The sequence below is a fragment of the Petaurus breviceps genome, unplaced genomic scaffold, assembly GCF_028583685.1.
Source record: "Petaurus breviceps papuanus isolate PSGF00001 unplaced genomic scaffold, PetGlider_PUasm1.0 173, whole genome shotgun sequence".
Lineage (NCBI taxonomy): Eukaryota > Metazoa > Chordata > Mammalia > Diprotodontia > Petauridae > Petaurus > Petaurus breviceps.
Window position 1 is genome coordinate 32,353,209 of NW_027185759.1, and position 17,679 is coordinate 32,370,887.

The following is a 17,679-nucleotide window of genomic DNA, read 5'->3' on the forward strand; positions in this document are numbered from 1 at the left end:
TATCTATCTATCTATCTATCTATCTATCTATCTATCTATCTATCTATCTATCTATCTATCTATCTATCTCCGAGGCACTACTTGATAGGAAACTAGTCAGAGAGAAGAAAGAATATTTTCTACATGGCAGAGAGCTACTTTGGCTGGAGAAGAGGGACCAAAGGGGCACCCTGTGGAGCATTGCAGGTTGGGAATCCATTCCTTGGAATGCATCCCTATGCCTCCTCTGTGATTTCTGTCATTGCTAAGAGAATTTCTAATAAGAAAGTGTTGTGTGTGAATAATAGTAGTAATAAGTCAAAAAGTTACTAGACCATTAGTCACTCAAATGATGCAGATCTTGAAAGTCTAGACTTTGGGCAAAGCATTGGACCAAGTCTCCCATGCTACCCTCAAGGACAAAATGGAGAGATGAACTAGATAACAGCACAGTTTGGTGGATTCCAAAGTAGCTGAATGATCTGACCCAATAAATTGTAATTAATCGCACAATGTTAGCTTGGAGGGAAGTCTCTGGTTGATGCGCCAAGGATCTGATCTGGCCTAATGGTGTCTCATACTGTTAATCAGTGAACAGTGTGGGAAGGGAGTATCTGGTATGCTTACAAAATGGGCAGATGATACAAAGTAAACACATTACCAAATGTATTACCAAAATAAATACATAGTTAAATACATTACCAAATGACAATGTTAGGATACAAAGCAATCTTTATAGGGTAGGATGAAATCTAATTAAGACGGAATTTTATAGAGATAAATGTGAAATCCTAGATTTTGGATTAAGAAATCAATTGTACAAGTGCAGTATTAAGGAGGTATGATTAGACAATAGTACATGTGAAAAAAATGCCAGGGTTTCAGTGGCTTACAAATTTCATATGCACCAATAGTATGATATGAACATCAAAAAATTATATTAGAGCACATTAATAGAGACATAATGAATGTCCACATTGAGGAAGAAAGGAAGGTGACAGCTTCTCTGGACAGTTCTCTATTCAGACCGTATCTGGAATATTGTGTTTAGTCTGGGATTCCATATTTCAGGAAGGACATTGATAAACTGAGGCATGTTCAGAGAAACACCATCAGAATGGTGAAACTACTAGGGATCATGCTATTTTGGCCAAAGGACTAGTTGAAAGAACCAGGAATGTTTGGACTGGGGAAGAAAAAGTGTGTGTGTGTGTGTGTGTGTGTGTGTATGTGTGTGCATGCACACATGCACACATAGGTAGGAAGGGGTGAGAGGAAGAGGAGGATAGAAGAGCTCTTTCTTATAGATACTCTTCATTATCACCGTTTTAGTACAGCACCTGTAACTTAGTGATAAATTCTGGTTGGCTCAGCAGCGATCACTTAGTCAAAGGAAACTAGATTTAAAGGCTGAATTAGAATGTGGAGGTCCCCCATGTAGTACATGGAAAAGGGAGTATTTGCACCCAGGGTCTCTGGCTCTAAATCCCACATTCTCCCAACTGTTCAATGCTGTTCCCAGTTCATTTCCCCAAGAGCTACTTTTCCTTTTTAAAATTATAATAATAGCTCACATTTATATAGAGCTTTAAGGTTTATGAAGTGCCTTTTACACATTATCTCATTGGGTTTGAAAAATGAGTCTACTTTTGACTACATTCACATAGAAGTAATTTGTACAAGCAGATTCCATTAGGCTTTTGGCTATACCTTTTATTGTGACATGATTTATAATTCACTTGTAATTGACGATTCCTGTGCTGCCTCTAGCATTTTTTCCATCAAAAATTCTTGGCTTCTGTACATGACTCAGAGATGATCAAATCTCATTATCTCTGGCTATAGCCCCCTGAAATTACTCTTATAGAATTCAGGACCAAACGTATTGCAGATAATCCTATGGTGATAACATTTTAGGTTCTAAATATGGAATTACAGTGAGATATAAAAGAAAAGATTGCTCTTCTGGGCATCAGGAGACTTTGGTTCAAACCTCACCTCTGAAATTTCCTGGTTGTATGCCCCCTAGGCAAGTCACTTAAACTCTCATTGAGCCTTAGTTTCCTCATCTGTAGAATGGGTATGATGATCAAATCTTTATTTATGAAGTTGTTGGGAGGATCACAGGAAGTAATATATAAATGTCGGCTATTGCTATCATCAGCCACTAAGAACAACCAGATGGGTGTTACTTCTGGGTGCTTTGTCTCTCCTTCATCAATACCCTCCTTTTCCTAAGAGGCCCAGAACAATGAAACATGCAAAAGGCTAAGCTGTCAAACCTCTTCTGAGCCTTGGCTTTTTTCAGACAAAATAGTCAAGCTATATGTAGGCAATGAATCCCAGTCCTGGGGAGGGAGCTACAACTCTGAAAGACTCACATCTTGACTATAAAGTTAGAAAAATAAATTGTTAATAAATGGTCATAAACCAGGAAGGATGGTACAGTGAGAATTGGCTCTGAGGTCAAGGGACCTGGGTTTGAATCCCACCTCTGATACTACCTTTGCAATCTTGGGCCTCAGTTGTCTCATTTGTAAAATGAGGTGGTTGGACATGGTGCCTTCTAGGGTCCCTTCTCATTCTAAATCTGTGATCTTTTGATGTTCTTTCCTTAAGTTAGTTTATATATATATATATATATATATAATTTGTTGTTATTCAGTCATATCTGACTCTTCATTTCTACATGGAGCATAGCACGCCAGACCTTTCTATCCTCCGCTATGTCCCAAAATCTATTCAAACTTATGCTTGTTGCTTCCATGTCACTCTCTATCCATCTCATCCTCTGCCATCCCCTTTTCCTTTTGCCTGCAATTTTTCCCAATATCAAGGTCTTTTCCAATGAGTCTTGCCTTCTCATTATGTGAGAAGTATTTAAAAACCAAAGTATTTAAGCTTCAGTATTTGTCCTTCCAATGAACAAATAGCATCCCAAAAATCTTAAGGCAGTTCTAAGCTAAGAGATGTCCTCTATTAGGTACTCAACACCCACAAATTCTGTTCAGATTCAGTCTCCTTTTTGAAGCTTCTCAAGACTCCTCCAGTTGTTTGGGCTATCTCTCCTCAAATCAAGGTTGTGTCACACTTATCTATGAAGATGTTCTAGCCCCCAGTAGAATATAAACTCCTTGAGGGAAGGAACTATTTTTCAATTTTAACGTTGCCTTCCCAGAGCCTACCATGATTTCTGGTTCATAGCAAGGGGCTTAAAAAGTAATTGTTGAATTGAATCAAAATAAATTGGATGGATGGATGGATGAATCTTTGGAAACTTCACTGGGACTCAAGATGGTGAAAAGTTACAGGAGTATAAACTAACCCAATGTATCAAATGCTTTTCATATTGAGAATGTTTATTTGATCCCATAACTCCAGTCAGTATCCAAAGACATGGGGAGAGAGAATATAATAAAATGAAAGCCCTGTCTGCCCTGCAGACCACGTGAAGTGCCAGTGGTCCAGATGGAACCAGAGCTCAAATCTCTCAACTGCATACTCTCCATTCTTCTTCCTTTCACATGAACCAAACAGGATTGTTTCACTGAATGGAGCTACACAAAGGGGCATGATCCTTACAAGGCAGCCAGCAATAGGTTTTAGTTATCTCTTAATTAACAGAATAGATGTTCCCAAATACTTCAACAAATCAAACATTCATGTGAACTCAAATTTCTTCCAGTCATGGTTCTGTTTTGTTTTCCTCTAAAAGAGATCCTAATTGTATCTCAGATGAGGCACCATTTTCTTCATTAGACAACAAGTAGGACAATAAGACTACAACAGAAACGACCAAAATCAATTTCATAAATGAATGGATCTATGTCAATGGCTATCAGCTGAAATCAACTGGGACTTTACCGCATGGAGACAAGTACCTTCCTTGCCACAGTTCACTCACGCTCACATCTACAATAAGCCCCAAACTGATAACTACACATGCCTCTTTGCTGACATGCAGTATGAAATACTTGACTTCAGATGCCTGATGTATGGCTTTGTTTTTTATAAACTGTCTTTATCTTCAATTAACCCATCCACATTGTTTCTGTCTAAGACTACTGCCCCCTCAGTTGGTAAGGGAATCTACCAACCTTGCTTTGCCCAGTACCCATAACATTGAGTAAGTAATCAATATTTTTATGATGATGAAAATAACAATAAACAAATAATAAAAATAACAAAAAACAAATAACATTAAAGAAAAATGAAAAAGAAAAAGTTTTTTAAAGAAAAAAACTAAGCAAATTCCCTTTCTTCTTAAAAAAAACCTTTAAAATGAGTTTATAACAACAGACAAGAACAAATTTACTGAGGATAATATAATAATAAATTTAGTGCTGGAAGGGACCATAAAGGACCCAACCCCTTAATTTTATAGAAGCTGAGTCTGAGGTACAAAGAGATTAAGTGATTTGCCTAGTGGCACATAGTATTAGTCCGAGGCTCAATTTAAACTCTGTTCTTCCTTGGAGCAGCCTCCAAATGAGATCTTATTCTATCAAGGCTCTGCGAATAACAAGGCACAGTCACTATCTGGTATCTTATTTCTTATCCTCACCTATTTATTACCTTGGAAATCTTTATTTGAAATTTTGATTAAATGTTAAGATTTTCTGCAAGCTAGTCTTAGAGAGGCAGCATGGCAAGGTAGCAAAAAAGGCAGACCAGCATTTCAGTGGCCTCTCTGCTACAAGTGAGTGGCACACAGAAGGTCACAGCAGCTCCCCAGGCTTCAGCTTCCTTTTCTATAAAACAAGGGGTTTCAGCTGGATGATCTCTAAGGCCCTTCCAGAGTGAAGGTCTTATGATTTCATTTTCTGGATGAGTGTCAACTGCAATTCTAATCGATTCATCACATCTAATAAAATTTCTGGAAAGAGGAAATGGCAGCACATTAATATAAGAAGCCTTTATTATCACTGACTAAAGAAGTACTAACCTATTATAGGCATTAAAATGAAATGGGAAATGATTCATCTTGAGTAAATTTTAAAAGTGTTAGATAGAAGTACTAGGTATAGAAACAAACAAGAATGACTTTATCCACTAATGTTTTACTGATGACAGTGACTGTTTTCCACATGCTTCGTTTTGAGAGAGAGGTCATGGATGTTTACAGGTGTAAAATACTGCAAATGATGGTAGACCCAGGAGCTCCACCGAAGACTCTGGACTAAAAATTTTCCTTTATTGTGTAGGAGGTTGTGTGTGTGTGCGTGCATGTGTGTGTGTGTGTGTGTGTGTGTGTGTGTGTGTGTGGGTGTGTGTGTGGGTGGGTGGGTGGGTGCATGCACGAGCACAAACAGCATAGAGATTTATTAAGTTGCAAATGTAGTACAAAAAAAACCCCCAACAAACCACCAATAAGATATTTAAAGAGAAAGAAAAGAAAATTGTGGCTTCCTTTACTTACCTGCACTGTAGCATGCACAGACTCAGGCACCTGATATCGCAACTCGTGAGCTGTAGCTTGAGATTTGGGCAGCAGGAATGGATAAGAAAGGGATCGATATTTTGGCTTCATAATCTGTAAAAATAAAATAAAAACTAAAGAAAAAGAACTTATATAAGAAATTGATATGATAACTTTTTTGTATATTTTAAAAGAATAGTAAGTTGTACCTAGTAAATTTGCAGTTTCATGTGCAATCATTTTTTATTATACTATGTTATGGAAATCATTGTTTTATTCTATGAATAAAAAAAACTAGAAGGTGACTGTGACAGGCTGGAGGAAGGGACTGTGCATTTTTTTTAAATGTCCTCCAGATTTATATGTGGAATGTTTTCATTATTTCCAAGAGTTCCTGTTTATTTCTGTTCATTTGTTTACCACCCAGCTTTCCAGTGCTGGAGTGAGTGGCTGATACTAGCACTGTTCTATAAATCAAACTGAGAAATTCCGCAAATTGCCAAGGAAAATAATTACTGTTCACTTGCAAGGAGGGTGGCTATTCCTCAAATTGTAATGCCATCTTGATAACATGTATTTAAACTCATGTGCATGCTACCTTTGGTTTCTCTTTCACTGGGAACTCATCTACATTTTAAATTTGTAACTTGTGAGCCCTAATTCAGATGGAGTTGTACAATTTACAAATCTCTCACTTCTATAATCTTTAAATAATAGACACCTAACTAAATATTTGATCTCTTTATGGAAGCAAAGAAGGAGAGGCTTTTTCCTCCCCTAGACAGAGGATGGGGATAAGATTTATAAAAATTAGATTCCCAACATTTTTTTTTAGTATTTACCCTTTTCCAACAAATATTATCCCCATCAATGGAAATGGAGCTTGGTGTCAGTAGACCCCTATCATTTACATTTGGTTTTGGAATGAATTTGGAGGCTACTATAATTCTGTGAGTCTGTCTGACTTCCTGTCTTGTCATGTAAATAAAACTTAACTTGGGAAGAAAAGCAAAGTTGTTCAATACTCCACCAATCCCAGTTCTGCTGTTTACTGTGTTTCAACTTCTGTTTCCTCATCTGTAAAATTGGGGAGGGTAGCTAGGTGGCGACATAGGGCACAGACCGCTGGGCTTGGAATCACTAAGATATTTTCCTAAATTCAAATCTGAGCTCAGATACTTACTAGCTGTGTGACCCTGGGAAAGTCACTTAACCCTGTTTACCTCAGTTTCCCCATCTGTAAAATGAGCTGGAAAAGGGAATGGTAAGCCACTCCAGTATCTTTACCAAGAAAACCCCAAATGGAGTCAACAAGAATCAGACATGATGAAAACGACTAAACAATAAAAATCCTGGAAAGGGTGCCTTTCCTCCATTTTAAATACTAGGCCACTGTCTTGCCTCTAAAGACAGAAGCAACTGTCCCTTATGGAGGAAAAGGACAGGTGGCTCCCTGCCCTGCCACGTGGGCTAGGGGAGAGCCCCAAAGGGTGCCAGGCCATGTGACTCCAGCCCAGGAGGGAAAGCTAAGAGTATATGTGAAGAATGCAAAGGCCAGTGACTGCAAAGTGAAGATGACTGAAATTCAAGAGTGGAATGTGAGTCCTAGTTCAACTGAACTCCTTATGATAAATGATGATTGCATGAAAATGGACCAGTAAAATAAAGTATTCTACTCTAAAAAAAAAGTACATAAAAACTTTTAGGCCAGCAGAAATTCAGACACAATCTCTTTTGTTAGCTACCAGGTAAGTATTTCCATATAGAAAAAGGCAAAACTGAGAGACAAAGGCTGCTTGGTGCCCATCCTTCCTTATATAAATTTTCATATTGAAATAATGGAAGACCGTCCATTTTTCCAGTGACATCCATATCCTAATTAGACATATAAGCTCTGTGATGAGCTAAGAAGGACTCACTCTAAATGAAGCTTTCCTTCATCATTGGCTGAACACTTGGCTTCAGGGCCCACCTGACACTATGAGGTTATGAGCACAATATCTTTCTGATGCAGTCACATATTTCAGTAAAACATGAATGTTTATACAGATGAACAAGGGTCTGGAAATGGCACATGTGCAAAAAGGTCACTCCATACATATCTGCCTCCACAAACACATGTACTCTGAGAATGCTGAGCTGAGGAAGGGATACTGGACCCACTCTCTTATTTCTCTGCCTAATCTCTGCAACTTGGAGTAGAGCGCAGCCGGGAGATATCACTGCCCCCTACCTCCAGGTTCAGTCAATAATGTGCTGGGCACTGTGTTAACCATCTAGGATACAAACAGTGGCAAAAGACAGTCCCTCATAGCAGCTTACAATCTAGTGCAGGAGCTTAGAATTTAATGTTTTGGGTTCACTGGTGGCAGTCAGAGGGAAAAGACTACAGGGATACAACTGAAAATACAAATGGATGTGGAATCAAAGGACCAGGGAGTCAGGTCCCACCTCTGGCAAGGATTGTATACAACCTTGGGCAAATCCCTTCTCTCCTCTTGGGACTGTGTCTTCATTGAGAAAACGATGATCTACATGGCCTGCCAGCAGCTAGGCAGTAGAGCGAATAGGGTGCTGGACGTGTAGGAAGACTTCTGTTCAAATCCCACCCCTGTGTGAACCTGGGCTAGTCATTCAACTGCCTTCAGCCTCAGTTTCTTCATCTGCAAGATGGGTCTAATAACAGCAGCTACCTCAGAGGGTGTTGTGAGGATCAAATAAGATGTTTCACACACATATATACACATATATGTATATATATATATATATACACACAGACGCATAGTATGATATATACACATATATGTATATATATGCACTGTACTGTGTACATGCGTGTATGTGTGTATACACACATGAATATTTATATATAAATATACTATATTATCTATAAATATATTACATCTATACTTGTATTTTTATATATACATATATAAACATATGCTATATCCAAGTATAGCTATAATCTATTTATATATATTCACATATATAAATATGTTATATCTATAGACATTGGTTCATTATATACATTACATATATATTCATTATATGTATCCAATGTGATGTCACATAAATACTCGTTTTTACACTCCTTGCCATCCTTGCTCCCAGCTGCCTAATCTCCCATATCCATTCCTTTGTCCCTGTCCTCCTTCTTCTGCTTCGGAGAAGCCTGCATCAGATCACAGAGCAGAGCCTTCGTGGTGCTCACCGACCTTTGTGAAGTTCCATCGCTGGATGAAATGACGGGCAACATCCCGCGCAGCCTTCCCGTGGACGACAGAGGCAATGTCGTGCCATGGCATCCGTGGCATGGCATACCTGTCAATGAAATCTACCCAGACACATCAGAGAGTAAAATGGCCAAGAACAATGCTAACGTCAGACCCCCCAGATCTCTGCACATGGTCTTCCTGGTCCCTCTCCCAGCTCTGGGGCTTTGCCAGGTCTCTCCTCCATTGAGAATCCCCTCTCTTCTCGCCTCTGCCTCTCAGGGTCTCCAACCTTCTTCAAGGCACAACTGAGACCCTCCCTCCTCATCAGTAGATACTCTCACCTTCCAGAATCTGCTTTGTCTCTCTTTGAAATTTATTTATCTACATAGCAAAGCTACTGGAGTGTTTTGCCATTTTCTTCTCCAGTTTGTCCCTATTTTACAGATGAAGAACTGAATAAATAGGGATTAAGTGACTTGCTCAGAGTCACACAGCTAGTAAGAATCTGAGGTCATATTTGAACTCAGATGTTCCTGACTCCAGCCTCTGGTACACTATCCACTGTACCACCTAACTGCCTATGGCCCCGCATCTAGCAGGTCTTTTATTAACATTTCTTGAACTGAATTTCCTGGGCTCAGATGTACCAATGCTTAGCTCCCTCCAGACTGAGTAAATGGTCCTTTAATGCTATGCCTTTAAGTATTTTATATTTCTACTTTTCTCTCTTAGATAATAGCAGATAATCACCAGCCACGATACAAAATTGAGCACATACTAATTATCTTAGGACTCTGCGTTTGATATGTTTTTTTTTTTCTTTTATCATGCTGAAGTAATGGCAGACCATTTGGAAAGTGCCATTCATTTTTCCAATTAGACAGGTAAATCTGAGATGAGCAACAAAGATGACTCATTCCAATAAAAGGAAAATAAGCTTTGAAAGTCTGAATTAAATAAGGGATGTGCACTTGAAGAAGTCTGTCTTTGGGGAAATGAAGGCAGAGCTGCAAGGGTCCTCAGAAGCCTTCTGGACCAATTCACTCATTTTACAGATGAGGAAACTGAGGCCCAGGAAGATTGTGTCTCACCCAAGATAACACAAGTTGTAAACATCACAGGTAGGATTTGAACCAAGGTTCTCTGACTCCATTACCTGGGTCCTTTCTATTATACCAAGATATATTATAACATAAAGACATCAAGGGGGAATTTAGTAGAAATTTCTTTTTAACTATATGAACCATATAATTTCTTACTGGTTATCTAGGTGGCGCCATAGTGCATACAGCAGTGGACCCAGAGCCAGGAAGACTCATAATCCTGAGTTCAAATATAACCTCAGACATTTACTAGTTGTGTGACCTTGGGCAAGTCACCTCACCCTGTTGGCCTCAGTTTCCTCATCCATAAAATGACCTGGAGAAGGAGATGGAAAACCACTCCAGTATCTTTGCCAAGGAAAGCTCATATGGGGTCACAGAGAGTTGAACATGACTAAAAAAACAACACAATTTCTTGCTATTAACATAGAACTACTATGGGAAGACTTGATTTTGTCATAGTAGGAACAAGCGCCTGTGGAACAGGGGTGTGCCAGTAAATATTTAACAACCAGCACTTCAGAGAAAATATACACATGACACATTTTTAAATTTAACCTATGTCATTAACATTATCTTAAGCCCAGACAATTAACAGAACAATAAACCAAGCTCTGATTTGTGAAGTTTGTGATTTCTAAGGTATAAATGCTCACAATGAAAATGTAACAATTGGCTCTTGTGGATCTAGGAGCTTCATTTCAGTTCTGATTTAGGAAATCCGAGTTAGAATCTCACTTTACTAGCTGTATGATTATGAGCAAATCACTTAGCCTCGATCATTCTCATTTTTCCATCTGTAAAATGGGAATAATAATATTTGCACTTCCTAAATCACAGTTACCATTAAAGGCACTTTGTAAAACAGGGGCTGTGATGCAAATTTATTTCTATCCCCTTTGGAATAATCCCTCACACAGGAGGTTAAAAAAAACATGTGTTGAACTGAATAATTTGGAGTTGCTAAACATGATCTCTTGAGGATTTGTGCCTTCCCACCTCTCCTCTGCCCTTCAAGTGTATTCACTTTATACACATTTATATTAATGGCTAAATGGCATGGTAGATAGAGTACCAGGCCTGCAGTCAGGAAGAATTTAATTCAAATCCAGCTTCAGACCCATTGGCCAAGTCACGGAACCTGGCTGCCTCAGTTTCTCAACTGTAAAATAGGGAAAATAACCTATCTCCCAGAGTTGTTGCTAGGATAAAATGAAATGATATTAGAAAAGTACTTGGTGCAGTTCCTGGTACATAGTGAGCAGTTAATAAATGCTTATTCTCCTCCCTTATTCCCCTTATATATGTATACCCTACCACTGTCCTGATGAGTCTTTTAGACAGTCAGTGCATTACAGTAGAAAGAACACCTGCTCCGGACTTGGAGAACCAGAGCCCAGATCTTCTCTCTGATGCTTCCTACCTCAATCTGTCCAATGAAGGAACTGAAGTAGTGGCTTCTGAGGTGCCTTCCAACTCTCAATTTATGGTCTTATTTTTCTCCCTAATATACTATATTCTCTATGTAATATATTCTAACAGATTACACTTTATATATGTTCCAATGAATATATGTTCTATATAATATATTCTGATAGAATACATTTTATATATAATAAATTCCAATGAATATGTTACAGATAACATTTCAATTAATATATTTCATATAAAATATACTCTGATAGAATATAATTTCCTTGATGCAATATATTGTACATCATATATTATATAGAGAATATATTACATGTACTATATTCTATATAAAATATTTTGTTCTACCTTTAGTATATTATATATATTTTGTCTACATATATTATATTTGACATATAATCTATTCTATATATAAATTCTGAGTGAATTAATCCTTGATCCTATATTTTATATTTGATTTTATTCTCTAATCATATTCTTCTGAGAGAAGATACTTAGATGTGCTAAAATTTAGACTCTCTCTCTCTAGTTAGATATTAAAAGTTAAGCTTTCCCACAATTGCTGCTAGATAAAGAAAAACTCTGTTCTCAATGCTCTCGCAAAACATTATCTCAGCATGGCCTTGAAAGCCAGGACAACCTGACCTTTGCCCATTTTTAACTATTAAGGTTGTCTTATCTAATTCCCCAGTTACCTATAAGTCTGCCTTTTTCAGTTACCTCAAGATACAGCTAGAACCCGTATGTTTACAAAGGCCTTCCTTAGAGATAGAGAGAGATGGTCATCATGAGATATTGTGGTTATTCTTGCTTCCTTTGACGCAACCAATAATAATCTTTTATCTCTATGATTCTGCCAATTAGATAATTTCTCCTCTGTTCCTTGTGCTATGCTTATAAAAAATGTATTGCATTCTCAGTTCAGGGTCTTCTGGTCAGAGATAAGGCCATGTGAACCACCTTTTACTATCAGGTAACGTGTCCCTGTTAATAAATGATAGCTTGCTCAGACAATTGCCTCAGTTTATCCTTCTGGTAAATTTCAATTGAAACGACTCCTTGAGGTCAGGCTCGATTTTTTCTTTGTTTTTTTTGTGGGCCCATGCCAGCTAAAACCAAGCATTGGCAAATCCTCTCCAAGATGGACTGACTTTGCCATGGGCCTGCTGACAGCTTGGGTGTCTATAGACTCACAACTAGCCTTGTAAGTCTGAGAAAGCTCATCACTTATGAAGTCTGTATCACTAATGTGTGGATGGTGTTGTCACCTGCAAGAGTGGAGGGAGTGCCCATGTTAATGAACTGGGTCTTTCAAAGTTTTCAAGTTGGCCTTGTCTACTTCTACAAGCTCTAAAGGGTTGTTGGATCGTTGATGTTAAAAACAACATAACCACAATATCAAGTGTTATATTTGTAGATGTTCTCTTTACTACACCTATAAAGAGGACTAAAGTAAGTCATAGGTTCAAGTCAAAATGCATACTTTGACTCCCACCCCAGCTTACACCAGACAGCAGGGACACTCACCAGCAAAGGGTTTATCCAGTTGAACCCAGTCTTTGAAGACAAAATTACAATAGTCCTTTCCATGCCAGAATCGAGTTTCCCCATGGAGCTCTCCAACACCTGTCTGCAAACTACGGATGGATCCCATGTCTGCAAGACGCAGCAGAAAGCATGCTTTCAGAAGCTTATTAAGACAGGTCTCAGAAACAGGAGTCCTGGCCCTTGTTGTCAAGGTTTCTCAACCTTTTTTGTGTCATGGACTCCCCTTCCCACTTTGGCAGTATGGTGAAGCCTATGGACCATTTCTCTGAATATTTTTTAAATTAATAATGAAAAGAAATACTAAATCTCAGTTAGAGGCTAGTGAAAATGAAAATATATTTCCCATCCAACAACAAGGAAGCCTTGAAATCTATCGATGGACCCTATGGAGGGGTGCCTGTGGACCTCAAGGTAAGACTCACATAAATGATGCCACTAAAGGGAGAAGACAGTTCTAAAATTCAGGGGTTGGTAAAATTGGAGATCGGAAAATTTAGTGAAATTGGGGAATTTATTTAGAGTACTAAAACTCCCAGAATTAGTGCAAAGAAATTTCAGAGAGGGGCCCCAAGAAGGGGCAGGACAAGATTTTAGAAGGAAGGGGTAATCCCAGTAATAATACCTTATATTTATAGAATTATAAGTATACAGTGTACTGTAATTGAAACAATGCTGGATCTGGTTCCAGTTTCTGGTTCTGCTAAATACTAGCTGTGTGACTTTGGATAGGTCATTTATCTTTCTGGGATGAAATTGCTACACCTCTAAAATAGTAGGGTGAACTCACAAGATGACTTTTAAGGTCCTTCTGGTTTTTCTAGCTATGATCACATCTCCTTTCAGATTAAAAAAAGAAAGGCTATAAATAAAAATGGTAGTGAATAAAAAAGGAGCTTTAAAACATTTACAAGCTAATAAAAGTAGAGTAGTTGCCTCTATTAGAAAAAAATGAAAGGAAGGAAGGAAGGAAGGAAGGAAGGAAGGAAGGAAGGAAGGAAAGAAGGAAGGAAGAAAGGGAGGAAGAGAAGAAGAGAGAAAGAGATAAAGAAAGAAAGAGAGAGAGAAAGAAGGAAAGAAAGAAAGAAAGAAAGAAAGAAAGAAAGAAAGAAAGAAAGAAAGAAAAGAAGGAAGGAAGGAAGGAAAGAAGAAAGGGAGGAAGAGAAGAAGAGAGAAAGAGAGAAGAAGGAAAGAAAGAAAGAAAGAAAGAAAGAAAGAAAGAAAGAAAGAAAGAAAGAAAGAAAGAAAGAAAGAAAGAAAAAGAAAAGAAGGAAGAAAGAAAGGAAGGAAGGAAGGAAGGAAAGGAAAGGAAAGGAAAGGAAAGGAAAAGAGAAGAGAAGAAAAGAAAAGAAATAAAAGAAAGGAAGGGATTCTTCCTTCCTAATTCAGTACTTTACTCAAATTATGGGACTTGGGTGTCTAGTGGATTATTGACTGAAATCATTCTACTGAATTGTCAATGAGTCTTCTGTTGCCAACACTTTTCTAGTACCTCTTCAGTTGCTAAGAATCCACTATATAAGATTTGGAAGCATACAAGTAATTGGAGAGTATTAGATAAAAAAATTTTAAAGGGGGTTAAGAAGGAAAAAAAGCAAAATCAATGAGGGAGTTAAAGCTTTATCAACAAAGAAAAAGTGTGCGAAATGAGTAATGGATGGGGTTTGTATTTACATACATGTCAAAGTGTGAGGGTCTCGGACACCAGAACACTAGATTTCCAGTAACCCATGAAAATTTATGGCAGCAGCAGACAAAAGCATATGGTAGAAGCAGCAGCACATGACAACATGGGGCAAAGATTTTTTGCAACATTCTATTGAAAGGGCTGCCAGGACTATATCAGAGTCAATGGATTGAGATAAATGACCATTGGAAGCGTATAGCACATGTACAACAGAAAAGCAATATGTCAGGGAGCAGGACAGAATTCTACACAGTAGCCAGGGTAACTTGAATTAGCCAATGAGGGCACAGATTAAGATAATCATTATACCTATTATTACTAATCTCTTTTAGGTTGACTACTCACATCCTTTAGGATATCTATGGACAAGCATAGGTTAGTGGAAACCCAAGACAAAAGTGAGAAGCAGAGCAATCTAGTGGATAAACTTTGATCTTGGAGTTAGGAAGACCTATGTTGAAATTATACTTCTGATTATGGGCAAGTCATAGTTAGTGGCCCAGGCAATACTCTAACTAGTTAACTAGCTACAAGATAAACTATAAGTTAAAGGCAAGACCTCAATCTGTGTTGAAGGAGGAAGTTTCCATACTGGGAATAATTCCCTATATTAATGGAAGTCTAGATTTTTTAAAAAAGTCAAAATGGGCATTTAAATAAGTTATAAATTATTTGACGTTTCCTTCACCACAACTGGCATTCAGCAAATGTTTGAACTGAATTGTTTCATTTGCATAAGTACAAATGTTAAAATGCTAGTTAATACATTATTTTTATACAATGTATAAAAGTATATAAAAGATAAGAATTTTGGTATAAAATAAGGCAAAAAAAGGAATTCTTCTAGTAGAACATGAGCTCCCAGAGAGTAAGGACTGCCTCCTTTTTTGCATTTGTATCCCTATCACCTGGCACAGGGCTTGTCATGTAATAGGCATTTAATAAATGTATGTTGATTAGTTGCATCTCACCATTTAATTTGAATCTAATAGAAAAAAATCTACTCTCAAGCTGTGAATGTAGAAATACAAGCACAAACAAGAATTTTTAAAGGTTAAATTCAGTCAATTAATTATCCACAGGGAACTGTATACATCAAACACCTGATTTCAATTGAACAAGCAGCTTCTACCTGATTCCAGCCAGAAGTCATGGCCTGAACACCACCAAAACACATCTGACTCATCACAAAACAGACCTCAGATTCAACATTCAGAACCAAACACTCAACCACTCTACAATTTCATGCTTGGAACCTGGTGCAACATGCACCACATGAGAGGCTAGTGGTAGGGAGAACTTCATGGGAAGGTCCCTCTTTCTTCTTCCTTCCCAGCTTCTTTATTATTTCGTATGATTATGGGATGACAGCCTATACCTATGACATACTTGCTCACCATTCTGTAGCTCCATTAATGACATGCATCTTACTGCCCTACCACACGACCTCCTGCTCCCCTGTTCAGGTCATCAGTCTCTTGGAGTTCTTCTGGGTCCTGGGGTATGATGATGACCACTGTGGACAGTGATGCCAGACCTGGGCTTTTATTCTGACACAATGGGAGTGAAGGTGTAGCAGAATGGACCATGAATGGACAGTCAGGAATCCTGGGCTCTGGTCCTAGAACTGAGAATAAATGGCTTTGAGATAACTTTGGGCAAGACATTTAACCTCTCTTGGCCATTGTTTTCACAACTACCAAGTGAAAAACTTGAACTAGATGACCTCTAAGAGCCCTTTCACTTCAATGATTTTCTGTTCATATTTAGGGGGAAATTTTAAGTCTTCTTGTTAAGATCTATTTGTTAAGAAGTGGAGAGGTAGAAAGAAGATGTCAAGGTCAAAAGATCAAGAGTGTGTAGCAGCAACCACACTGGCATATCCAGGATGGCTTCTAACACAGGTTCTTAGATCTGCTTTACTAGGAAAGATAGTTGTTTAAGAGGTCAACAATCTTTTTAAATTACATTCACTAGTTCAGGGGAAAAGTCAGCACCCTTAACTTCAAAGAAAATACAAGCAGAGAAATACACCAACAGGGAGGGCTCTGATTGCCTGAATCAACTATACACTTTACATACATCCCTGGATTGAGAGTGCTGTTACATCTGAGCAGATGGGGAGCTCTGAGCATATGACCACTCAGAATCTCAACCAGGGAATCACAAGATCCTTCTCATAAGTGAGCCCCCAAAGCACAATACCAACTCAGAGTATATATACACCTCTATGAGCCAGAAGACATCACAACCCTCGTGACTTGGTGCTTAACTAGAAATTAACCAAAGGCACAAAAGCCTTCCTACAAGCAAGCCTCCCCTAAACAAGCTTCCTTCAATGGGCTCTACAAGGCCAATTAATGGGTGCAGAAGACCTTAAATCCCATTAACATTATAGATAGGTACAGATACAAAGATATACCTATAATTTTATCTATACATGCATATAAGAGCATGATAAGCTGGAATAACATTTTCTTCTGAACATAAACACTGAGAGAAAAAAATTCTCATGTTTTGTTATTCACTACCTCTCCTTTTCTCTTCCTTCTCCTTTTTTCTTTTTCCTTTTCCTTCCTTCTTTTCCCTTCCTTCCTCTTTCCCTCTTCCTTTCTCTTTTCTTTCTCTCTCATACACATAACCCTACCTGCCCCCCAACACACATTTTTATTATTGAACAATTGTGTCTTTCTGCAGTAACTCCATCAGGGCAAGGATTTACAAAAGAAAAAAGGAAAGACTCCATCCAAAGTCTAGTGGAGCCTTACCCAGTGGGGATGCAATAAATTACTGGTTGGTGTTACTCTAAATCATCTTTATCTCTGCAGGAACTTTCCCTGGCTTCTGCATTGACTGAGAGAGATTAAAAAGGTAAAAATTTCAAAGCAAGAACAACTTTCCCAGATTAGAGTAGGACATCTAGCATAACTCTGTCCATAATGGAAAAGCATTAACTCATATCCATGTTTCTTAATACTTTCCATTCTAATTAATATAAGCAATACAGCTTTAAATTCATGTATGATCTCATCTGACCACAGCCCACCATCAAGACTGTTCTTTGCCTTCTCAAAACACACATAGTGAAATATAGCCCCCAGTAATAAAGATCTTAAAGTCCAATATTTCCCCTTGGCTTCTGGGAGGTAACTCTCCTGATCTTTTTTTTTTTTCATCCTCTGCTCATATGTTGACCACAGTTACTTGTTTTCATCAGTGGCTCCTCTTTCTTCTTCCAATGCCTAAATGGGAGTAGCTCTGAAGCGTCCATCTTTGATGGTCTTTTCTTCTCTTCCTGTA

At 38.2% G+C, this 17,679-nt stretch overlaps 1 protein-coding gene across 5 annotated transcripts in view; it reads right to left on the reverse strand.

The window, feature by feature from the left end:
• The window catches only part of PLD1 (phospholipase D1), a 283,345-nt gene that overhangs the window by 67,941 nt on the left and 197,725 nt on the right, over positions 1-17,679 (reverse strand). For all 5 annotated transcript variants that reach the window (XM_069083588.1, XM_069083586.1, XM_069083587.1 and 2 more), the window contains 3 exons: positions 12,675-12,803; positions 8,614-8,732; positions 5,399-5,512 (listed from right to left, as the gene is read on the reverse strand). In XM_069083588.1, coding sequence (XP_068939689.1) covers positions 5,399-5,512; positions 8,614-8,732; positions 12,675-12,803 — 362 coding nt within the window. The remainder of the gene's footprint in view (positions 1-5,398; positions 5,513-8,613; positions 8,733-12,674; positions 12,804-17,679) is intronic.